This window comes from Mytilus trossulus, chromosome 2 (assembly GCF_036588685.1).
Source record: "Mytilus trossulus isolate FHL-02 chromosome 2, PNRI_Mtr1.1.1.hap1, whole genome shotgun sequence".
Lineage (NCBI taxonomy): Eukaryota > Metazoa > Mollusca > Bivalvia > Mytilida > Mytilidae > Mytilus > Mytilus trossulus.
In genome coordinates, this window is record NC_086374.1 from 63,964,379 (window position 1) to 63,990,840 (window position 26,462).

The 26,462-nt window shown below is 31.7% G+C and overlaps 2 protein-coding genes across 6 annotated transcripts in view; one reads left to right on the top strand and one right to left on the bottom strand.

Annotated features, from left to right (window-relative positions):
• Positions 1–2,816: 2,816 nt before the first annotated feature.
• LOC134707762 (uncharacterized) lies at positions 2,817–12,557 on the bottom strand. 2 transcript variants are annotated; one of them, XM_063567796.1, is made up of 5 exons: positions 11,391–12,557; positions 10,332–10,774; positions 8,150–8,204; positions 4,829–4,981; positions 2,817–3,723 (listed from the first exon to the last, which is right to left on the bottom strand). In XM_063567796.1, exons 1-5 carry the CDS (start codon positions 12,538–12,540, stop codon positions 2,843–2,845), a joined length of 2,682 nt encoding a protein of 893 aa, XP_063423866.1. In that variant the 5' UTR covers positions 12,541–12,557; the 3' UTR covers positions 2,817–2,842. The 2 variants fall into 2 exon arrangements, with proteins under 2 accessions (XP_063423866.1, XP_063423865.1); XM_063567795.1 differs by having other exon boundaries at positions 4,787–4,981.
• Positions 12,558–18,491: 5,934 nt separating this feature from the next.
• The window catches only part of LOC134707765 (uncharacterized), a 28,816-nt gene continuing 20,845 nt past the window's right edge, over positions 18,492–26,462 (top strand). For 2 of the 4 annotated variants that reach the window (XM_063567800.1, XM_063567801.1), the window contains exons 1-2: positions 18,643–18,735; positions 26,148–26,287. In XM_063567800.1, coding sequence (XP_063423870.1) covers positions 18,646–18,735; positions 26,148–26,287 — 230 coding nt within the window. In that variant the 5' untranslated portion in view covers positions 18,643–18,645. The other 2 variants (XM_063567802.1, XM_063567803.1) reach the window with 2 other exon arrangements.

A 26,462-nucleotide genomic window follows, 5' to 3' on the forward strand; every position in this document is an offset into this window, starting at 1 on the left:
TTTTCATACTATGGACTTAAACAATAAATGAGGACTACGGATCTGATAGTGGCCATTTCAAAGGTGAAGATACTCAACACAAAGTTCTAAATAGCTCTTATAAGCGTGAAACACTCACTATCATTACATTTTCTACTATCACTATACATTATCGTGTTTTTGGATGTCCCTGGACAGCATTAATAAGGTTTTAAAAAAGCTAACAATTACAATTTTCATTCACTTGTGACCATCACATTTACACTTGAAATTTGTATTTGCTGCTTGCCAGTAAGCTAGCTGTGTTTAGAAGTCAGAGCAAGACTTTTCGGTTTAAAATTTTAAAAAAATATGTAAGAGTACTTGGAACAAGTCCCCTATTGCATTAGCATAAAAAAAAGTATTTTGACTTCTTGTGCTTTACAGTCAGAAATATTCCATGTTCTGAACATAAAGATAGAAAGGAAAAAAGGAAATAATTATTCAAATACAAATATCTTATAAAGTAAGGGATTAATCATACGTTGTAATAAACTGCTTCTTTGATTGACACACAACGCTCACTGAAACTGACAATCGGATTTCATGTGGAAACCAATTGTACCCCCCTGTTGGCCGAATTGTTCCTTTATTCTTATGAGGCATTTACTTCATATAGAAACTTCCAAAGACAAGAGTGCACAAACTGAAATGTCTCTTCTGCTTTAAAATTCATGATAATTTGATAAAAAAAATCATAATAATTAAGTTTACATCGACAGTTCAAAATACACCTTGCAATCATTGCATTCACCAAATTTAGTTGGCCTATTGTTCATACTAATATATAATATACAAGAAACAGGTAATACCATAAAAACTTAAAATAAAAATATTGACAGTGAAAAATTGGTACATGGTTAAGATGAAACCTACCAGACAGTCATGATCACCTTTCAATCATCCCATACATTAAATATATAGTTTACCTTATTTCTTACAGTACCAGAGAAACATATTTAATCAGGAAAACTTATTTTTGACCAATGAACCTTGCAACTGAGGTCAAGGTCAGATGAAACCTGCCAGACTGATATGTTCTCCTTACTATCAATACATACACCAAATATAGTTGACCAATTACTTATGAGAACCAGGCGTTGAAGTCCAAAAATGTTCAAGTCATTTTTTTGTACTCACACTCCAAAATCAACCAATCAAAATGTTGAATTTCATGTTTCGAGCATGATTGTTGTGCTCTGCGAGCACTGAGCAAAGTTCTGACTTCAACCCTGGTCTAATCAAGAAGCTTTAATCTTAATTGATCACTAATTATAGTCAATGACATGCATGAGGTCAATATTAGGTGAACCCTGTCTGGCACACAAAGACATTGCTAGGAACCAATAAACAAATTATAGTTATCCTTTTACTCGTATTGTAGTTGAGAAACTCGCTTAACTAAAAAAAGATTTCTTCTATCAGTCACTGGTCTATGAAAATTAGATCAAGGACAATGCACTTATAAGTTATAACAGACAGAAACTTTGAAACATAAGGCATCAGTACACCGGTACAAGGTATGAAGTCTTATGTCTGATATACAAAGCTGAACACTTATAATTTTTGCTGCTACTGAATTGATATCCCTATGTTTTGTATTTTGTAACCTCTGTATTATGTAAGGGTAAAGACAACTAGAGGCTCTTGAGGAGCCTGTATCTCTCACCTTTGTTTATGTGGATATTCATCAAAGAATGCTATCTAACAATGTGGACTAGAATAGAATTCATGCTAAAAATCTGTTTTTTTAATCTTGTATTGCTGGTCATTTAGTCTGTTTAGTTTCCTATCTTCTATTTTTTGTCAAATACACAAAAGAGGGTAAAAATAAATCCTTATTAAAGGGCAATCACTCCTTTAGAGTGGGAGTCTACTAACTATATCGGCAATATTTGACTTATTAGTGGATCTGGTCTTGCTGTTCTCATTTGTGACTTACAGTTAAAGTGTTTATTTGTCTATTTTAATATGCATAACCAAACATAAAAAAAACCCTGAAAAATCTTCATTTAAGGGCCATAATTACAGTCATGACAGTAATGAGTCATCCAACCATTTCCTCCATAAAATATTTAATTGTATATCTAGTCTTGTTGATCCTTTTTGCTCATTTAATTTTTCTCTAACCATTTAAATTTTGAAGACACAAGGCAAAATCCCCAAAATTTTATAAATCTCCTCATCAAAAGGCAATAACTCATGCACTTTATTTTGTTGAATTAAAAGAATTGCAAGTACAACCCACTGGAGAAAAAAAACAACTTTTGATTTCAATTTTTTACGAAGTCAAGAGAATCTACTGTGTATTCAATACTATTCGTTAGGTATCAATTTGGGTTTATTTCGTGTATAAAGGTGAACCACGAAATTCTATGTTCAACCAATGACAATTTTCTAATAGGCTTGTATCCAGGCTAAGACAAAACCTCAAAATAAATATCCACGAACATGTAAGTTTTCTTTAATCCACAAAAATTGTTAACCACGAAAATTTAAAAAAATCCACAAAAATTGTTAACCATGAAAATTTTAAAAAATCCACAGTAGTTAGAGTTGGCACAGGTTAGCTGTCCACAATGGGCAGGAGGAAAAAGCAAATTCTTCAAGGGCTGTACTTCATATCAAAATATTGACAAAAGACTGTATCCAATGCATATTTGAAGAAATGACATTATTTCTAGAATTGTATCACTTTACTAAACAATAATCACAAATTTATATAAAAAAAAAGAAGATGTAAAATGCATTGGTGTTCAGTGACTTCTAAACTTCATTGCTAGCAATCCTAAACAAGATATCTGATAATCATTTAATATTTCATTTAAATGTTAATAATATTATTCTCATTTGAATTAAATATAAATAAAGGTGTAGACTGAACTAAGAACTTCTGTACTTTGTCAGGTTGCATAGGCATGTAAAGTAAAGAATTTAATATAGTTTCCTTCAGCACTACATTAGAATAAACACGACTAAGCCCTGCTTCTTTTGAGATATTCTTCATCATATTTGCAAGTTGTCTTTCCCCTAAGGGACGTGATGTGTACCAACTGTCATCAGTCATAGATTTCTGACACCTAGGTTGTTGGAAGAAGTCTTCAGAAGCTTTATTACGCTTTGTTAAGTATTTCATCAAGGAGGCAACTGGACAATAAATGTCTCTAGTTGCGACCATTTTTGGACTGACTTCACCAGGTTGTCTATTCGGATCCTTTATCTCTACATATTCCATTCCATTGTCATCAGTCTTAAAAACAAACATATGAGTTCTATAATCACGTTGTTTTAGACAATTTTTGTATGTAAAATTAAGAGTCAAATCAAGCCACACTTTGTTCTGCAATCCTTTTGGAGTGTTGATGGTTAAAACTGGTGATCTTGTTAACTTTGTCATGTCTTCTCCTGAAATTGGGGGTGGTAAGGTTTTCTTCACAACTTCCATTTTTATTTTCCGCATCATAGCTTTGAAGACATTGTTTGATTTATGAAATTCATGATCAGTGAATAAGGATAATGACCTATTACAAGGGTAAGTAGTCAGGTGACGGTTAATGGAAGCTCTGATGCCTCGGAATGAGTTTGTTGCGTATAATTTACCATCAGCTGTTCTTAATTCAGCATAAAATTTTTCAAGTCTTTCATCAAGAAGTTTTACGGATAAATCTTCAAAATTTGGATCAAATTCCCTTTGTTTCAACCATTCTGAAAGGAAAATAGTATGACTATCAATGTGACACATAAAATGAAAACAGTAACAACACTTAAAATTGATATATAAAACAGTTTTCTATGTATATATACCAACTTAATAATTAACCTATATGCATTGTGATTAGTTTTTTATAATCATGTCAAATTTCTATATAAGTCGAGGTGTTTTTCTTGACTAATTGTATAAGGGAATGCTCAGAAACAAATGTTTAGAAAGCTGATGATGTTAAAAAAAAATACTTGGGATACATTGTACTACATAACCAAATAGGACATGAAAGGAGGACCAAACCATCTGATCTTTGCATTGACTGAAAAAGTTGCAAATGTTATGCTCCATCCAAAATCTATCACCATGCCTATATATCACATATTTTCAGTACCCTTATATGGTATAAAAATGGTCACTAAATTTTATATGGAGCAAGAGTGTAGCTGTGAATTAAATATTTTGACCAAGATGTGATGTCACAACCAATCAAATTTTATAAAATCTAGATGGTAGGATATCATAAACAAAAATGAATTAGATTTTTTTACTGAAAAACGGACAACTGCTCTATTCTGTGAAGACTAAAAAAACAAAAGAAGCATGCTATACAATGGTCACATTATTGTTGTAAATAAATTCTTAAAAATTTTCTTGGTTTCACAAGTATTTAATATACTCATTATTCATTGTTTGTAGCTTGTCTTTTCGTGAAATTTTTTAAAAAACTTATTTAATCTTAAAAAGAACAGCTTTAGCATCCAAAAATTGAAAAGCTTTCTATTAAAAAATGGGTTTCCAATATCTGTTGTAAAATGAGTGATTGGGTCAGAAAAAAATGTCCTTATAAAACCACCTAACTGTACCGAAATTGTTGTTAAAAGCTTGGACTGTTGATATTTAGAGAGATTGATTTCTCCTAGCACATTACATGATATACAAATGATATATATGTACTGAGTCCTACTTCAGATGTTGAATAACTATATATAAACAATAGTTAACCTTGAACAAAACTATATGTGGTACTGTAATACAAAACAAATTGACATAACACAAACTAACCCTTGAATGTACTAACTCCCCATCTTGTTTGCCTATTTGTACCTCTTGTTGTTTCAATGTCCATCAAGGCATCTATTTCCCTGTCATTCATTACAGGAAATCTTATACCAAGGGGTTCCTGTCCACTTCTACTGGTCTCTGAATCCTCCTCTGCTTCCAAATCAGAGTAGTTGTCCTCTAACAGACTGGTACAAGCTTTAAAATAAAGTAGTTAAATTGATAGTCACACTTACTTTCTTTAACAAGACCTATCAGTACATATACTAAAGTAAGTGTATCTCTGATGAATGTACATGATTTCATTTATTCAGAACTTTTGAGAAGGTTTAAATCATTATAAGTTTTGTGGTAATTCTAAGGCACATCCTACATTTTGCAATGCTATTTTGTATTGCTGCATGGTGTCTGAATACATATCCAGAATAATTATATACTCTCGAGTCAAAAGTCAGTAATTTCAAAATAGTCTATTAATGGACTGAACATTGCATACTGACCTTTAAATCTTTTTTGTACTTTTTAGTTAGATTGCTGGCTCATTGAAGTATACTGCACATGTTTTGCCCTTGTATTCCTATCAACTAATTTCAACATGGTTTTATTCAACATTTATCATATGATTAATTTTATAATGCAGTACTGAGTTCAAACAATAGTCTATTCAATTTATCAAAGCATGCCATATATATAATATAGATATACAGTAGTGGTACAATCAATAAGGACCCAGAAACAAGCTATTTTTATTGGTCTCTAAGTATTGTAGTACCAAAAACAGTTGTTGTATTGCATTATTTACCATACAAAAGCATATAGCTATATTTCAGAGAACAAAAAAATCTGGATGTTCATACTTCAACATCATTAGTTGGTTAAAGGCTTGTTTTGACTTTAGACACAAAGAATTACATACATGTATATAAAAACAAACTAGAGGCTCTAAAGAGCCTGTGTGGCTCACCTTGGTATATATGTGAATTAAACAAAGGAAGCTGACAGTTCATGACAAAATTGTGTTTAGGTGATTGCGATGAGTTTGTACATCTTACTTTACTGAACATTCTTGCTGCTTACAATTATCCCTATCTATAATGAACTTGTCAGTGTAGTTTCAGTGGAAAATGTTAGTAAAAATTTACAAATTTTATGAAAATTGTTAAAAATTGATTGTAAAGGACAATAACTTCTTAGGGGGTCAATTGACCATTTTGGTCATTTTGAATTATTTTTGAGTCCTAAATTGCTGTACATTATTGCTGTGTACAGTTTATCTCTATCTATAATAATATTCAAGATAATAACCAAAAACAGTAAAATTTCCTTAAAATTACCAATTTAGGGGCAGCAACCCAACAATGGGTTGTCTGATTCATCTGAAAATTTCAGGGCAGATAGATCTTGACCTGATAAACAATTTAACCCCCGACAGATTTGCTCTTAATGCTTAATGTTTTTGAGTTATAAGCCAAAAACTGCATTTTACCCCTATGTTCTATTTCAAGCCGTAGCGGCCATCTTGGTTGGTTTGCCCCATCACAAAACACAAATTTTAAACTAGATAGCCAAATAATGATTCTGACTATATTTGACAAAATTTGGCCCAGTAGTTTCAGAGAAGAAAATTTCTGTAAAAGTTAACTAAGATTTACGAAAAATTGTTAAAAATTGACTATAAAGGGCAATAACTCCTAAAGGGGTCAACTGACCATTTTGGTCATGTTGACTTATTTGTAATTCTTACTTTGCTGAACATTTACAGTTTATCTCCATCTATAATAATATTCAAGATAATAACCAAAAACAGTAAAATTTCTTTAAAATTACCAATTTAGGGGCAGCAACCCAACAATGTGTTGTCTGATTCATCTGAAAATTTCAGGGCAGAAAGATCTTGACCAGATAAACAATTTTACCCCATGTCAGATTTGCTCTTAATGCTTTAGTTTTTGAGTTATTAGCCAAAAACTGCATTTTACCCTATATTCTATTTTTAGCCATGGCGGTCATCTTGTTTGTTTGGCTGGGTCTAAAAACACAAATTTTAAACTAGATGGCCTAATAATGATTCTGGCTATATTTGATAAAATTTGGCCAAGTAGTTTCAGAGAAGAAGATTTTTGTAAAAGTTAACTAAGATTTACGAAAAATGGTTAAAAATTGACTAAAAAGGGCAATAACTCCTAAAGGGGTCAACTGACCATTTTGGTCCTGTTGACTTATTTGTAAATCTTACTTTGCTGAACATTATTGCTGTTTACAGTTTATCTTTATCTATAATAATATTAAAGATAATTACCAAAAACAGTAAAATTTCTTTAAAATTACCAATTTAGGGGCAGCAACCCAACAATGGGTTGTCTGATTCATCTGAAAATTTCAGGTCAGATATAACTTGACCTGATAAACAATTTTAGCCCATGTCAGATTTGCTCTAAATGCTTTGGTTTTCGAGTTATAGGCCAAAAAGTGCATTTTACCCCTATGTTCTATTTTTAGCCATGGCGGCCATCTTGGTTGGGTGGCCGGGTAAAAAAACACAAATTTTAAACTAGATACATCAATGATGATTGTGGCTAAGTTTGGTTTAATTTGGCACAGTAGTTTCAGGAGAAGATTTTTGTAAAAGTTAACGACAGACGACGGACAATGGACGCCAAGTGATGAGAAAAGCTCACTTGGCCCTTCGGGCCCCGTGAGCTAAAAAGGTAGTATTTGAGGGTCTTGGTGGGTTTTACAGAAAAAGAGATTTACAGGCAAAACAAGCAGACTAAAGGTTAAAAAAAAGTATTCAGAAAAATAAAAATAGAGAATAAAGGACCTAAACTATAACCAATAGAGAAAAATGTAATAAATAAATAAAGAATACAAAACTGAAGCACCCCAATCTACACTCACATTTTCTATGTTCTCTTTTAAGTTTTTACTATCCCACACATCATTTTTTTTTCATAACCTACTTCTCATATGAAATGGATATCAAGACTTGCCTCCCATACACCACAAATTGTTCCATTTTAATACACAATAGTCACTAATAAAATACTTGAGTTTTCTCCCCATTAAGACTGTGTAAGTTGTGGTTTAGAATATTTGTAAGCAAACATTTCATGGAATAACAATTTAACAAAAGAAAAAAATCAATCTATAAAAACAATGATATTAGGAACACATTACACTGCTTATCCCATTTATTGGACTGGGGAAAAAAATGGTAGCATAGAGGCTTAACTCCTGGTCCAATGCATAATAAAAGTTCATTCTTTACATCAATATACATGAAGTATGCAAAAATAAAATATACTACAGTGTTTAACCAGACTTTTGGCAGACTCATAAAAGTACCCTATCAATTATTGTTTTTACCTTTTTCTTCTGAGTGGGAACTGTTGTATGCAATCAGATCTGCTTGTAAGGGAACCTGAAACAAAAATATCAATATATAAATTATACTTTTAATTCTAGCATTTCACCTCAAAAGGATATGATATGCTGCAATGCAATATATTGAAGCAGGAGAAATTACACTTGTATTGTGTGATTCTGTTAAGTATATATATAAAACAATGTATGCAACAAGACAATTTTCATAAAACATTATTGCAGCAACATATTATCCAACTATTCATCAAACTAAATTGGATAAGGTAGATTCATCATGTTCATGGTTTACTGCTACCTTGTACATTTAAAAAATCGTAGTACACTATCAGTTTGGAATAGCAAGAATTGTACCCATTAGGGCGCTACTGAGGCAATTTTCTATAAATTTGATATTTCCAAGGGACATAACTCTTTTTTGAAAAGTCAATCAGCCACCATTATAAAATTTACTGCTATTTTTTTGAAGTTTTTGCAGTTTGGATTTTTATAAAAACTTTATAATATTATCAAAGAAGTGTTGAGAAAAATTATTATTTATAACTACATTTTGTCCTTTTGTACATCTATAACCATGATGAACATTAGAGATAGAAATTTCGACATTTTTTTTTAAGATTGAGTTGTTTCCCTTTATAGTTATTATAATTAATTTGGGCATATGTTTTTACTCTTTAATGTTTAAAAATAGTAAAACAGTCTCCAATCTAAGCCCAAGAATTTGCATCAAAATGATGTTGAACAAAAAGAGAACTTATCTTCTGCACCACTTAGAAAACACAATATTTTCAAATTAAACTGTCACATCAATTATATTATGTTAGTTCACAGATGCCACATGGTTTCTTTCTCAATTTATAGGTGACAATTGCAAGAAGAGATTAAAATAAATACACAATAAATTTATCTTTTTTTTTCTTATATACGTGATTTAGAATTTTTTACAAAATTTTTTTTTTCTCAATAAATTGCAAGATTAAAATTAAAATTAAAAACATATTTAAAAATAATTGGGTTTTCAAATTAATCTATCTGAAAAGTCAGGATAAACAACATCAAGAATATTTCCAAAAAAATTTAATTAAACACAAAAAATTCCGAAAAAGGGGAAGGGTCAACCCCACATGGGCCTGTGCATTTTCCTAAAGCTTTTAAAGTTTAAAAATTATGTGTTTTAAACATCTGTTTCTTGTAATAATATCAGTCGCCTTATCAGAATGAAATGACAGATTTATAGTCCTACTTAACCATTTTATAATTGAGAGAAGATATGAAATTTTCACTTTCTTGTGCATGGATGTTGGACTGAAAACTAATCGAAGAAAAACAGAAAAAGAATTTACTTTCATTGTTAAAATAGTTTTTGAAGCCCTAAAATTTAAGAGGTTATTGTTGATGATGCAGATCATAGCATGGGTAGTTTGTAGTGAAGATTGGCAGTCTTTTTTAGTCACTGACAAATTTTTGTATTACATGTATGTGAAATATAATGCCTGTGCTGTTCGTTTTGAAAATCCTATAAAAAAAGAAGATGTGGTATTATTGCAATGAGACAACTATCCACAAAAAAACAAAATGACACAGACATTAACAACTATAGGTCACTGTACAGCCATCAACAATGAGCAAAGCCCATACCACATAGTCAGCTATAAAAGGCCCAGATAAGACAATATAAAACAATTCAAACCAGAAAACTAACGGCCTTATTTATGTAGAAAAATGAAAAAAAAACAAATATGTAACACATAAACAAACAATAACCACTGAATTTACAGGCTCCTGATTTGGGACAGGCACATACATAAATAATGTGGACAGGTTACACATGTAAGCGGGATCCCAACCCTCCCCCTAACATGGGACAGTGGTATAGCAACATAGTGTGTTTTTATGAGTTCAAATTTTAGTACAATGTCCAAACTTTCAAGGCATAATTATTTTCCATATTAGCATCATATTTTCATTCTTTTCCAATCATACACATGAATTCAAATTTATACATTTATTAAGAGTTTCTAAGTTATTTTTGCTGAGCATTTTGATTTTCCATATCAACTGATACATTGTGAAACAATGTACTTATAACTTACAAGAAGTCTTTATCTCTATGACAAACTTCAAATAGATTTATTGTTACTGCATACATGCAATATTTAGCACTTACTGAAATACATTTCTTAATATACTGATGGTCATCTTCTGGTGACTTTCTTTTGTGGCCAACTGTAGATTCTGCACTGTTTGATGTATGTTTCTTTTCATCATGTTCATGGCTAACAAACTGTTTTAAATTGGGAAATCTCATAATCAGAGGAGAATTCTCATCTCCTATTTCTTTACCACATGTCTGACCTGTATCATAACCAGTATCAACTGGTTCTACTTTCACTTTAGTTGTCCCTTCACTATCAATACTTTCACATGTATTTGAGTGGTAACTGTTATTTTCCTCAACTAGCTGGTTTTCTGTTTTAACTGGTACCTGTATAACTTTCAATGACTCTCCTTCTTTACACACCATCATTACTGGTATTGGTTGAATACAAGTAACAATTGTGTCCGTTGGGTTTTCTTGTTCTATTGTTGGTTGGTAATTCTTTGTCTTATCTAAAATTAAAAGTCACATTAATCATGTTAATTTCTTTAAATTTTCTTGTTCTGAAAGACAATATGACTATGAAGAAGCCAAAAGGAACTACAACTTGGAAATTGTTCTTCATATATATAAAAATATAAAAATAGGTACATTGTACATTTATCATAAATGCACTATAAACAGAGACAATTGCAAATGTGTGATACTTTTAAAAGTATTCCAATGAAAAATTCAACAAACGGATATTTTTTTTAATTTGAAAATATTATAGCAGTTTTTTATTTATAATTTCTGCATTATCGAAATTTTTAAATCATACAATTAATAATTTTTTTCCATTCCGTTAAAGTGACGAGCTTTGATTTTGCCATTTGTTTGGGAACTTTCTGTTTTGAATTTTTTGTTGATCTTCGGTACTTTTGTGATTTTACTTTTGTGAAAGTAATAATCTGTAGAAAAATGTGTAGTAAACATGTTGAAGTGTACATATACTAATATATATGGTAGCTAAATTAGAAAATTTATGACACAAATTAGTTCTAAATCATATAATCATCTTATTTATAACTCGTAATGATGCCAAATTAATGAATGAATTGATGTTGCTGTGAGTTATATAATATTTACTTGTACTTTCTTTCACTACTGATTCTTTATAACAGGGAAAATTCTCTTTCGTCATACAACTAGGATTTTCAATACAAATGAAACTACTGGATGATGGGTCTTTCTGAGGAGACTTTGACTTAGTACTTAATGCAGCTTTAGTCTTCTCTTTTTCAATATTTTGTAAACTATCGGAATAGAGTTTTTCTTGAGGTATATTTTCCTTTCTTGGCCATTTTGGAATCATGGTGTCTTTGAATTTACCAGTTTTATTAGGCTGCGAACAACTAATCAACCATTCACCACTTGAAGATCGACCAATCAAAAGTTTCCCAGGAGGTAGGGTATAAAAATGTTCCCCGCAAAAGTCATTTCTTTTCTTCATTAAATTGTCAACCACATCTTGATTCTGAATTATTATATCCTGTTTAATATTGTCAGGGGCTGATAGTAACGAGCACTCTTTTTCCGCCATTTTATATAAATTTTTATCTTTTTCCGTACCAGTAAGATCATTGCGATAACAATGTTGTCTTATTGTAAGCTGAAAGTCCTCACTAGTAAGGCTATATTTCAACTCCTCAAGTAAAGTTTCATTTGCTGGACTAATAACAATATCTATTTCAGACAATGGCTGTTTATATTTAAATTGCTGACCTTCTAAAAGGCCATGTTCGTCTATAACTATATGAGTAGTACTCGTTGTTGAGTCTGTGAAAGTGTGTAGTAAAGGTAGCCTTATTTCCATGAATTCAAATGTTGGATGAGTCATTACAAGTGATATTGGAAAGGGAAGTAATTCAGATGTCATCTGATTACACATCCCTGATACAGCTTTTGGTTGCTTTCTTATTTTATTGTATAAAAGTTTCGAATAACTAGAAAACTGATTTTTATTTTTAGTACCAGTTATAGTACTGTTCTGAAAATGATTAGCAATTCGACTATTTGTCATTTTTGTAGATAAAGCATCTGCAGACCAAGTTTGTGGTTTATGAGAATTGAACACACATCCACTGTCAGAGTCATTCAAACTGTCAGGTGTCCCATCATTATATGGTGTAATATACATTTCAAATCTATTTTCATCGTCCATTTCACTGTTGATGTCTTGATTCCTTAAATTAACACCAATGTTCTCACAAGAGAAATCTAGTTCACTGGTTTCCATATTTCTAATAAATCATATCCTTCAGCTTCTTTCTTGTGTATAACATAATGTAAGATTATCTCACTGAAATAAAATCAAAGCATAACAGTATAAAAGTTACATATATATTTACTTGAAAATCACCAATAATTGTAAGTTCTCCTGACATTTTAAGTTTTCTTACTGTAATCTTCTGACTTCTTATAGCTTACACTAATAAATCATTTTTTGTTATAAAATACCAAGACGAACTTGATTGATTATTTCGTTTATACATTGCAGAACTAACCTTTGTACATTGTACATTGTATATCATTCAATGAGATTTTTTCTTACATTTGCAATATCAAATTTAATTTGTATAAAAATACAAAACCTATGAGCAGTGTTTTGTTTGAAATATTACAAGGTTTGTGTTCTGTTTGAAATATTACAAGGTTAGTGTTCTGTTTGAAATATTACAAAGTTTAAAAAACAAACATAATACATTTTGTACAGTTGATAATATGTAAAAAAATAAATGTGGAAGTGTCACCTAAAAAAAGTTTTTTAAATTCTGGAAGGAAGAACTGAAAATTTAAACTATCCAGGATTGGCTCCAACACTAGGTCCCCCCTCCACCGCTGTTCCCTGATTCCTACACTACTATCAAAGCTGGTTTTAATCATAACCTATTAAGTCTTGTTTTAGAAAGAGATTTCAAAAGTTACTTTTTGAAACAAGAAGTTGATAAGTTACTTGAACAATTTATGACAACGAAAATTAACACTAATTTAATATTTCAGGTCATATATATATATGGTGATAATATAATGTATTAGTTAATTTTTCATGTTTTTATTTGTATTAGCTGGTAATTCAGATTTAGAACTCTCAGTCAGAAAAGTAAATTATTATTTATCATGTTTATTCTCCCTGTAAAAACATATTGACTATTCAATTAATATCATTAAAATGAAGATGTAAGGCTAATCCCTCCCAGATTATCATATAGGTTTAAACATTTTCATTCTCCTTTGAAATAAGTGGTAGAAGGACATTTAAATACTTTTATAAAATAATGTACTTTCTTAAAATATTGACATTAAAATAAAGTAGATTGCAATTTATGAGGGTAAATATTAATGATTTTTTTCCTGATTTAAAGAAATATAATTTTGCAGTCTTTAAATTTCTACGAGGCAAATGTCAACAAACTTCTAATATATTCATCAAATGTTATTTTAAAAAAATTATCTAATCATGCTAATTGTAATTTAGACCAAAGCAAAACAGGCTTAAACACTTATAAATTTATCAATTAATTTGTACTTCACAAACACCATTGCTTTGAATTAGTTCATTTTAACTCCAAACGATATTAATATCACTTTCCTATTAAATTTGATCTAAAATAGCATTAAATGACAGTTGACCTTATTATAAGTCAACATGGTCAACATCTTCTTATTAATATATCCATTTTTTCCTGATTTTTTTATTACAAGTGAAGAATAAAAGCTTGTTTTTCTTTAAAATATTGTGATTTTCATATTATATACATTGTACATGTACATAAAGATGTACATGCATTGTTAGAAAAAAGCCTCTGACAATAGTATTTACTGGGATGGCATTGTAAAAAAAATGTAGTTCAAAATAAATTGACAAAGTTAAATTTGTCTTTTGTTTTCCAGCAGTAGTGTACTTCATTCCTACAACAATAACAAGGAAAGAGTTATTTCCCTTTAGCATAATTAGGGCCACTATATTGTTCAAGAAGGTACTAGTTCATTGTACTGTTTTCTACAAGCAATTTTGCTCTGTTAGAAATTATTGTGGCTCTGTCCTTTTTGTTTTTATTGAAAATGCGATTCATCTATAGATATGAATATAGTATGTGGGGGACCAGGCAATCATTTGTTATATATCTACATTAATATGAGGCAAGTATTACCTAGCTGTGAATGGGGACAAAGTCTGTATGAATTATTTTTTTTGTAACTTAAATATTTTTTTTAAAAAGAAACAGAAATACCGTAACGTTTCCGATTTTGGTTCTGTTGTTAGGGATTTTACTTGTGACTTTATTCAAGTTATGACGTCAAGTTCAATGTAAACAAAGAAATGCAATGCATCAGGTAATGTCAATTCATATCAAAGACAAAGAATTATCAAAATTGAAAAATTGGTATTGTGTTAACATGCTTAAGTCCCTATATTTTACTAGACTATACTCAAAGTCTCACTTTTTAATGATGTAAACAGTAATGCATGATAAAATCCTAACCCCAAAATAGATCATGAACTTATACATTTTAAAATTATTTAAACATATAAAATAACAAATATTTTTGGATGCCGATTTGACTATACTGAGTGCCGATTTGACTATACTGAGTGCCGATTTGACTATACTGAGTGCCGATTTGACTATACTGAGTGCCAATTTGACCAGGTGCAGATTTGACTTTTTCTATGGGTGCCGATTTGACCAGGTGCCGATTTGACTTGTTCCTGTATCAATGACAAACAATGACATGAATGAGCCACATAGAAGATAAGATTGTTAGTGTTTGTGTGTATATGATTACATAAGGCACCAACAGACTAATGGTCTTATTTTGCAATAATCTTCATTTTGCTTTGGTACCACTCATGGTAGTCCGAGATTACTCTGACATCCAACACTGTTTTGTCCAGGTAGTCCGAGATTACTCTGACGCCCTGCGAATGTTTTGCCAAACGATGTAAATTATCTCGGACTACACTTATGGCTTTTTCAAACTGCTCCACACTAGACAGGACAACAAACGAGCACAGTTACCAACGGTTAGATTTATTGCAAATTTGAATGTATATATAAGATGATAAAATTTTAAAAACTAAAATCTTTTTATACCTGTGTGTTTCAACTGTTTGTCTTGTTGATTCGTTTTATGGACCATTCTTTTTGTTGAATTTTCATTTTAAAAAAAGGGGGTACTAAGATTTATACAAAGCTGTTGTAGCCTTGGACAGAAGTTATTTCAAACCGAAGGAACACATAATTCGTTCTTATTCTTCCGATTCGATCGTCTGTCTCATTAAATATTTATCTGACTTTTTCACCTTCACAATAAAAAACGTCTAACAAATCCCCCAAAGACCAATATTACATTTCACAAAAAATAAAAGACGACGTCCATTATTTCGTTAGTTTCTATTTCACTGATGCGAGAAAGATATGAGGCCCCTCATGGGGGGTCCTAGTAATCACATAATCACCATTTGTTTGCCAATATAATCACATAATCATTAAATATTTGCTTATCTTTAGTAATCAAATAATCATAAACTAAAAATACAGTCCTAGGTAATCAAATAATCATGAAATATTTGGCTTAATAATCAAATAATCATTAAAAAAACGGCCAAGTAATCACATAATCAAAAACCCCATGAGGGCCCTCAGATATGTGTGACTGTCTCAGATCCCCCTATATACCTTTATATAATAATGTGTTATATTAAGTCTACCTACGTGTTTCCAAACGCAGAAGACCAGTTTGCTCCTCTATATTTGGCTCTGGTTCATCGTCACTAACTAGATTTGTGCTACTTCCGGTTTTAAAGGTGTATTTGTGAGCCAAAATTTGTTCCTGGGAAAAAAGTTCCAGTGGAACTAATTTCACAGGAAATATGTTCTGGGAGAACTTTTTTCACAGACATTTTTTTTATAATTTGTTCCATCTCTATGAAATAAGTTCCACCCTTTACCTGGTGAAATAAGTTCTGGGTTCGTGAAATTTGTTCCTTACCTAATAAAATAAGTTCCATGTTTGTGAGATTTGTTCCTTACCTGGTGAAATAAGTTCTGGATTTGTGAGATTTGTTCCTCACCTGGTGAAATAAGTTCCTTGTCTGTGAAATATGTTCCACTGGTTAAACAAGTTATCTTATATATACTGAGCACTTGTCATCAGTGAGTTTAAAGTCATAATAAAAAAAACATGTATTATACTGATAATGTAATAAATGAAAAGTGTAAACATCCAATTTTGGTCATGTGGAGTAAAGCAAAAGTTTAATAACATACTCAATTAATGATACTAAAAATGGTACTTACATGACTTATGAACCAGGAAAGAGTAGAATAAGAAATAATAATAAAAGTCATTCCGAAAAAAAAGTATAATATATAGTTAAAGATGAACATTAGTACTTTTTTGAAAAGGACTAAGTGACTGATCAATTCTATTAAAAGACAAAAGATTACAAAAGACACACTCTTTTAAAACTGTGCAATGACCAAAGCTAAGTACATGTATGATTAGAAACCCATAAAAGATCAAAAGGAAACAAGGAGGTTGAATACCAGGTAAACGATAAAGCATAGATACAAATTATGAAACATTATCATCGCTTTTTTTCTCATCTTCATCCTACAATCATGCCTTTAATTGCAAATGTACCCTATGCAGGCACAGTACAGCATCCAGTTTGCGTTATAATTTTTAAGTGTAACAAGAAATATTTCGCTGTGCATGTGCAATGTATATATGTTAAAAGTACTTATTTTCTGTGAAATAGGTTCGAGCAGAACATTTTCATTGATTTCTATAAAATACCTTCGTTTAAAACTAATATCACAGACACATTACTTTTTTTTTAAATTTCTAATATTGGAACAAAACTTATGCAGCTGTGATTTTTGTTCTGGAACTTTTTTCACACTTGGTTGAAAAATTAGTTCCGGAACAAATTTTATAGTGCTGGAACATATTTTCTGTGACATAAGTTCCAGTGATCACATATGTACATCCATCTCTCTATACAATTCATCTACGGTAAAATTTAAAAATAAATTAAGAAATCAAAATTGATACTTATTAGAATCAAAATAAGCTAATATTTACCTTGTTGGATTGTACATATCATGTCCGACTCTGAATAAAATTTACTTACTTACGTTCTTACTTACTTGCTTACTTACTTACTTACTAAAAATATTGACAGGTCATGGAGCTCCTTTTCGAGATATTTGATTTATAAAATATGGCGGGAAATCTATTTACTGCGAGCAGACTGAGATGTGTTGCAAAGATCCATTAATTGACTCCTGATCGATGTGTGTAACACCTAAAGTGACTATCTGATGCACGTATAATGATATCGGATATGTTCCTTACGTCGTAACTACAATCCCCTTCCCTTTCATGAATTTGACCTACCGAATTAGACTATTTACCGGATTTGTAATCACATAAGCAACACGACGGGTGCCGCATGTGGAGCAGGATCTGCTTACCCTTCCGGAGCACCTGAGATCACCCCTAGTTTTTGGTGGGGTTCGTGTTGTTTATTCTTTAGTTTTCTATGTTGTGTCATGTGTACTATTGTTTTTCTGTTTGTCTTTTTCATTTTTAGCCATGGCGTTGTCAGTTTGTTTTAGATTTACGAGTTTGACTGTCCCTTTGGTGTCTTTCGTCCCTCTTTTATCTAACATTTTTTTCAAATATCCAACTTTACATCCACATCACTCATTAAACTAATTCTTAAGACATTATACTCATTATATATATTTATTTGATGCAGCTTTAGATGTGACAAAATAGCGTCGATCATCATTAAAAAAAAAAATAGTCAGAGGTCTCACATAATTATTGTTACCGTTAATTTTGAAAAAAAAATGCGACATATTCAATCTTTTTTTTTCTATCGTCTAACAGAAAGTGCATATCTTATAGTCATGCACCAAAAATTACCGTTAACGTCATTTGGCAAGAAGTTTTACCGTTATTCGTCATGAATATACCCCCATTATCACCCTCCACCAATGTGCTTAAAGGACATAGTATTATGTATTATATGTCTCTGATGCGACGCAATATAAAATTTGAACCAATTATACTTATTTTTATTTATGAAACTGGTTGCGGGACAATGTTTTTTTAAGATTCTAATAACGTCCGTTTCAGTCTTTGATTTTGAAAAGAACAGCCATGTTTTAGGTGACATCATTATCATCACAAGAAATCCCGCCATTTTTACAAACTATTTTGAAGACTGGTCTTAAAACCAGTTGTAACGAGGAGAACGTTTCATATCACTTGCATGAGTGCTGTTAAAAAGTAAACTTTAATTGTTAACCATGTGTGTAAAACTATGTCAAGGGAGATTAGTCCAAATATGCAGAGTGTTTTTTCAAAATGTAGCAGAGACGCATATATATATTTCTCAATATTTGTCATACCTGTAAGATACCTGTAAGATCGTTGTGGGGCTCATATGGAAGGATCCTATCCTTTTTAGCCCACCATATTTTGGTACACTTTCAAAAACTGATACAATCATCAATCCTGCATGATTTGGTGAATTATTTCACACAATTAAAAGTTATATATAAAACTATTTGTGTCCTCATCAATTTCCTAACTGATACATGACTGACTCTCAATGACGGTCTACACTAATTTTAAAGGCTTCCACAGTTTTAGATGAAATAACTTCAACTGGTAGGTTATTCCAATCATTAATAATACGTTGTGAGAAATGTCTTAATTGAAAAGAAGTGTTACATCTAGGTTTTGCTAATTTCCAATTATGCCCACGGGTATTAGTACTGATGACAGTAAAAAAATCTTTCATAAGATATATCTTCGATTCCTTTTAATATTTTGAACGCTTGTATCATATCACCTCTTCACCTTCTGTGAGTTAGGGAGGGTAGTTTAAGTACTTTTAATCTGTCTTCGTAGCTTAAATGTCGTATATCAGGAATTAATTTAGTTGCTCTCATCTGCACTTTTTCTACAGCATTAATATCTTTCTTTAAATGCGGATACCATATTGTATTTCCATATTCCACATGTGGTCGTACCAACGCAACGTATAGTCTTAAAAATGTATATTGATCTTTAAAGTTAAAAGTTCTGTTAATCAGCCCAAGTATACTATTGGCTTTATTTATTTTACTTGATATATGTTGCGAAAATTTAAGATCATTTTGAAAAATAATTCCAAGATCCTTTTCTTGTTCATCTTTAGTAATATCAATATTGCATGTTTGTATCCTGACGTATTTGCCGGGAATTCTAAACGAAATACCTATAAAAATAGACCAGTTTACTTTCACTGGACATGTGACTGCAACCAGCTTTTAAATATTTTTTTTCAAACCACTATTAATTATAAAATTACTTTCCCCGACATAATCACAGCAGGTATTTGGGGCATGGACCACAGGTATTTGGGGCATGGATCCCCCTCTTTTGAACCTCACTAAAAAAAAATGTTTGGTGTTTTTTTATAGGACCGCAAAAATTGAAAATTTTTTGGTTGTATATTGGTATCACATTGGAGTCGTATATTGGGACCACGTTGGTGTCATATATTGGTATCATGTTGGTGTCGTCATCGTTGTCCAAATACTTTTAGTTTTTGCACTCTCACTTTAGTAAAAGTGGATAGGAATCTATGAAATTTTAACACAAGGTTTATGACCACAAAAGGAAGGTTGGGATTGATTTTGGGAGTTTTGGTCCCAATATTTTAGGAATGAGGGGCAAAAAAGGGCCCAAATAAGCATTTTCTTGGTTTTCGCACTATAACTTTAGTTTAAGTAAATACATTGTACATGAAATAGAAATCTATAGAATTTTGACCCAAGGTTTATGACCACTAAAGGAAGGTTGGGATTGATTTTGGGAGTTTTGGTTCCAACAGTTTAGGAATTACAAAATGAAAATGTAGGGGCCAAAAAGGGGCCCATATAAGCATTTTTCTTGGTTTTAGCACCATATAAACTTTAGTATAAGAAAATACATGAAATAGAAATCTATAAAATTTTGACACAAGGTTTATGACCACAAAAGGAAGGTTGGGATTGACTTTGGGAGTGGAGTCCTAACAGTTTGAGAATTAGGGGCCAAAAACATGAAAGAAGGGCTTAAATAAGCATTTTTCTTGGTTTTCGCACCATAACTTTATAATAGTACAAGTAAATAGAAATCTATGAAATTTAAACACAAGGTTTCTGACCATAAAAGGAAGGTTGGGATTGATTTTGGGAAATTTTACCCTCCGGTACCGGTATCTGTATGTAAATAAAGAGGTCGTGGAACCAGTGTAGACAATATTCAGTCAGAGCTCAGACATAAACAAGTTGATTTTTGTTTTTGACTTAAATAAGTGTATTTATTATAAAATGTAATTTCAATTTTAGACTTATCTAATTCAGAAAATGACAGACTTGTTTCTAGGTCTTTTTATGTTGGTGAAAAAACTTAACACCTATGACTGCAAAAACCTGTATGAGAGTTCACAAGGACTTGAGCTATCCAGGGGTTAAAAAATCCTCTAGCCCGCAGTGATCTGGAAGGTTTTTTTCACTATGGGCCCAGGGCCCCTCAAAAATAAATTTAATGGGCCATTTTAAAAAATAATGGGCCATGTTGTCAAATGAGTGGGCCATTCGAATTGACTTCTGTAAAAAAATAAAAAGAATCATTATTTTCTCATGTTTTGAAAAAGAGGTGTTGGTACAAGTTTACCTTCATGATTTTAAATAATATTGTTCCTGTGATTCTGTAATTTCAATGAATATACAATAACTTCTTCCAAAACGGACAATATTAAAGATAAACCTTTATTTACAATGTTTAAACTGTTACTATTGCCTTGGCTTGTTCATGTTCATGTTTTTTTAACATTAAATTTGGGTCTTCGTCGATACCATACTCATTCCAGACGTTCCGTATTAGAGGACATTTCAGGAACGTCCTCTGCACTTCTTGTACTATTATTATTACTTCATCAAGATGACAAGAATAACAGTAGAGAGTACCATTAATTGATAGAACAAAACAATAATTCGCTGAAGTCATGTTTACAAAATGTCAAAACGAGCCAAAGACCAAAAAATGACAAGGACAGTTAAGCGCCTTTTTTGGAGACAAAAACTATATTCATAAAAAGGCTTCAGGGGTTTTCAATCGTAATAATAGCAAGCTAAACTAAATTAAAAGATTATTATTAAAGTTAAATCTCGTCTGTAATAGCCATTTCACATACATGACATATGTAAAGTTGTTTTAATATAAAAAATTATATCATGAATGATGGTTAATTACGTTTTTTGGGTTATCAGTTAAACCGCATGGTTCTATTATTACCATAGGAAAACACCCGAGACGTTAAACCGCATGGTTCTATTACCATAGGAAAACACACGAGACGTCCTAAAAATATATAGGTGCTCCTATGTTTGGAGGAACATTATACAGTTGTGTACACACACATGGCGGCACGGAACACGATCGGAAATCTATTTGATATCTTAACGTTTCGAAACGATGTGAAAAATATCGTGCGCCACGTGGGCGCTTACATTTGTCACTCTATGCGCCATTTCTGGTGAATATGCGCTATAGGCACAGGGCGCACGTCCTTCCCGATCACTGAGCCCGACGCCCAGGACTAGATCATTTACGCCTGTGGCAATTAAAATGTGTAATCCGATATGCCCGACGGACTAGTAACAAAAAAATTTTGACGTTTCCAAAATAGAGCATGTAGAAAGTGAAAAATCCCTTCATCACTATTCTATGTTAGCCATTTCGATTCAATTAAGTCATCCGGGATTCCAAGAATTTGAACTGGTTTGTACAGGTCCTGTTGTACATATTTTTAAAAATAGAACAAATAACTCTGGCATGTCTGGGTGACCTGGTATCATGTGTTGATTGCAATTCTCGTACTTTAAATATCGATTTTTCATACCATGGCTTGAGGTATTGTACATTGCTTATCGTGCCGGGATTTTCAATTAACGGTATTTGGGGGTATGATGTATTGATTGGTATTGACCTGTCTTGTTGCACAGCTCTTGAGCACGAAACCATGCAACAAAATATTTCTTAATATTTTAGTACGGGAACCGCAGGAAATTCGTCAGTTTCAAAACGAAAAACAGTAGATGAAGGGAGTAACGAGGCTGAAAATTCATCCCCCAAAAAGGCTAAATACGACAGGGAAAAGCCGCGGAAAAAATAATAATAGTGTCCAGGACAGCAGGGCTGTCAAGTCTTTAGTGCGAGACTCACACATGTTCATGCTTATTTGGCGGCATTTTCCTTTAATCTATTGTTTTTTTTCTTTGATCTTTACAATTTGGCCAAAAAATCACGCATTCACTTCCTGAAAAGTTGGCAGAACTGGGACACAATGATTTCCCTGGCAAGGTTGGCTGATGCTGATGAAAAAAGCAGACTCTGCTCTGTGAATATTGCCGTTAGTTGTCCCAAGCACGCCAATAAAAAGTCTGCTCTGAATGTGGGAACAACTAAGTTAGGTTAAGCACCAAAAGAATAAATAACACTCAGATCAACAAAAATTATTAAATACAGTGTATAATGTCTCCTTCAAAACAAAGGACACCCACTTTGTATTATGCAGCAAACTGTTGATTTTTAAGGCATACTAGGGCTAGCTGGTCAGTTTTGATGGACTAGCAGTTCTTTCAACAGGGCTAGTAAAATCCTGCTGCCAATAAGTCCTGGGCTAGTTAGCTGTAACAAAAATGTTTAACCCCTGGCTATCTATATTTAATTATCTAATTGAACATCCTTACTAAACACAGATGTTTTACCTCATTAAGGTAGATTCATGGTATACCGCCATCTTGGATTGTACAATCACAGTACAAAATCGGTCTAGTTATTTGCCTAAATCTGCAAATTTGGAGACAGATTTGCAATTCAATGGTTAGACTGTTTTTCCATTTAAAGAAAAATTGTTAATTTATCGTATTATACCAAATATTTTAACAAATATCATTTTTTTTTGTTTTACAATCATTTTTTTCCAAATATGCCATTTAAGGGGAGATAACTCTTTTAGTACAAAATTTATACTGGTCTAATAGGGAAATTTTTTATTTTTACTTGTAGCAAGAAAACAAGTTCGCTGACACCATGTTTTCTTTTTATTTTCTTAAAACATATTATGAAACCTTTCTTCTTACAATTTATTTCAAAATTCTATCTCATAGAATTTTTTTTTATATGCACACTAATGTGTATTTTCATGAACAAACTAACCAATTTTTGGCAATTTTCAATGTCTCATAGCTTGAAAAATAGCACGGTGACCCATACTTTTTATTTAATTTTTGAAAAGAGCATAGTTAAAACTTCATTTTTTCAAATTATAAAAAAATTCTGTCTCAAAAGATTTATACTGGTGATCGTTATTTGCAACTTTTTGATTCTGGTCAATTATTTCTTGTTTAACAATATTGGACTTATTCAAGTCGTATTTTGTCTTACATTAAAGGAAGACAAATCCTAAAACTTACAAATTTAGACCTCTATGAGTCAAAAGCAGATTCAGACTTATTTATGTCTGAGCTCTGACTGATATTCGACGAAGTTGTCAGATATGACTGGCGTTTGGACTGTACTTTGCGGAAAGTACCTCAGTTTGATGTTCAATGAAAAATAAATTTACTAGCCCCTTGGGCTACCGCGCTACGGACATTTACTAGCCCGACACAAAAGTTACTGGTCTCGGGCTAGCGTTAGTGTCGAACCCTATCATATAAATTATAATTCCAAACCGGAAAATACCAATGAACCACATCAACAAACGATAACTGCTGAACGACAGGTCTCTGAATCAACTAGGACAGGTGCACAAACCTGCAGCGGGTATGACTGTCACCATACATTATAATTGCAGTTGAAGGCAAATCCTTTAGAAGTTCTTTGTACTTTATTTTAACAACGAACATTTTTTTTATAGGGAATATAAGTTAGGGAGAAAGAAACCAACGTTTTGTTCTGTACTGGTATTTCTATTTATATAGGAGAACTCTTGCTTGGAATAAATTGGTTTCATGCTGAAACAAATATTCTTGCAGATATTTACAGTGTTGTGGGGTGCTGATAGGTTTAAAATCGTTATATAAAGGCTAGACTGTGATTTTAAAAAACAATGTTGAGATCTTTATATAATATATTTACAAAAAAAAACGGTGCGGGAAATGGACATGATTTCATTTCCGGATGAGGGAAGCAGGAATATAATAAAAATTAAAAAAATCTGTTTTGAAAAAAATAGGTGCGGGTGGGTCCGTCAAACAAGGAATCAAATTGGTGTGGCCTTAGACTACATTTTCAGTGTCAGAAACCTATGCTGTGCCAACTATTTATTGGAATAAGGGAAAGGGGAAAGGGGGAGGTGTAAAAAATTGGTGGAGCTCAATTTTTCTTATTTCAGATTTCAGAAAGAAAAAAGAAAATTTCTTCATATATCAAAGGATTAATATTCAACAGCATACTGAATTGCTCAAAAGCAAAAAAAAACATTTTAAGTTCATTAGACCACATTCATTCTGTGTCAGAGACCTATGCTGTGTCAACTATTTAATCACAATCCAAATTCAGAGCTGTATCCAGTTTGAATGTTGTGTCCATACTAGCCCCAACCGTTCAGGGTTCGACCTCTGCGGTCGTATAAAGCTGGGCCCTGCAGAGCATAAAAAAATTGAAATAATATGCATTTTGTTCTAAAAACTGAGAAAAAATCTCAAAAATACAAAATTGACAGCAAAGTAAATTTTACACAAAAAAAGCATCAAAATATGATAAAACTTTCTTATAGTAACACCTACCTACATGACCTATAGGTTTTTTAAGTAAAACTTATTCAGATTGGTCCACTTCATCTTCATAGAAAGTATGAAAAAAATATTAATTGGTGAACTGTGTTTTTTTCAAGATAATAGCCCAAAATAGGTAAAAATCGATGAAAAATGGGAAAATCATCAAAATTGGTCATTTTCAAAGTGCTGTAGGGAAAAAGAAGTGCACCACCATATGATTTTTTCTTCACCAATTATTTTGTTACAGTCTTATAAACCCAAAAATGACGCCACCCCCTTTACTCCATAATGACGCCTTTTGACGCCTGTGTAGTACCTCAATTGGAACACTTTGACTACAAAATGTCTGCATCAGACTTAAAAAATTTGTATCCAATATGAAAAGGAGATTCATGAGAATATCTGACTAGAATTTAATTGATGAAATACTTGTTTTGACAATGCATTAATACTTTAAACCTGATGATTTTTTTTCATTGAAAATATCCTTATGCGAATCAAGTATGTGAAGAAAAAAATTTCATGGAGGAAAGGGTTAAGAAAAAAAGTTTGAATTCTAGAAATTTTTGGCTCCTCAGAGGTATACATCCTTAATTCATAAAATAAGGAAACTAACAAACTATTTTTGTGTATCTTTTACCTTCCATTCCTGATTATGACTGTTAATAAGTTTATTATAAAATTGTTTGCAGGATCTCATAGCTAAGAAAGGCCAAATTGACTTCTCATCTGGATCCCAACATAGTACTACGAGACACTGCCTAATAGAAAATAAATTACACCATCATTTTTATACCCCCAACCATGTGGCAGAGGGGTCATTAAAGTTTATTAGGACATAAAACATGTTAAATATTAAAAACAAATAATTTGTGAAGTAAAATTGATAATGAATCATTAATCAATAAAAGTGAGAATGTTATGTATAACTAGAAACGCCATTCTGTTTCCTTTAAATGAATTCTTCATATCAATGTATAAATGTCTTAAAATATTTCTTCAGAAAAAATTGAAAATGGAAAGAAATCTTTGTCGGTACTTTAATACAATGACTGGATGCAGAAATGGTGACAGCTGTCCTTTCATTCATAGAAAGAGAAAAGCAGCAAATGTAGCAAATGTACCAAGATGTAGATACTACAGGTATAATATATATAATAATTTTATTTTGGATGTAACACGTCTTTTGATTGGCTGACGTTTTTTTTGTCTATCAGCTCATAGACATAATTTTGCCATTTAATTCTTTCTTCATGATTTACCATGGCTTAAAATGGAATTAAGAATTAAAATATAAGGAACAACTGTAAAATAAAAA

Coding starts and splice junctions, on each gene's coding strand:
- LOC134707762 (XM_063567795.1), bottom strand. CDS start 12,540: ATGGAAACCAGTGAACTAGATTTCTCTTGTGAGAACATTGGTGTTAAT. Junction 4,982..8,149: donor TTCCCACTCAGAAGAAAAAG/GTAAAAACAATA, acceptor TTTATTTTAAAG/CTTGTACCAGTCTGTTAGAG. Junction 3,724..4,786: donor GGGAGTTAGTACATTCAAGG/GTTAGTTTGTGT, acceptor TTTTCCTTTCAG/AATGGTTGAAACAAAGGGAA.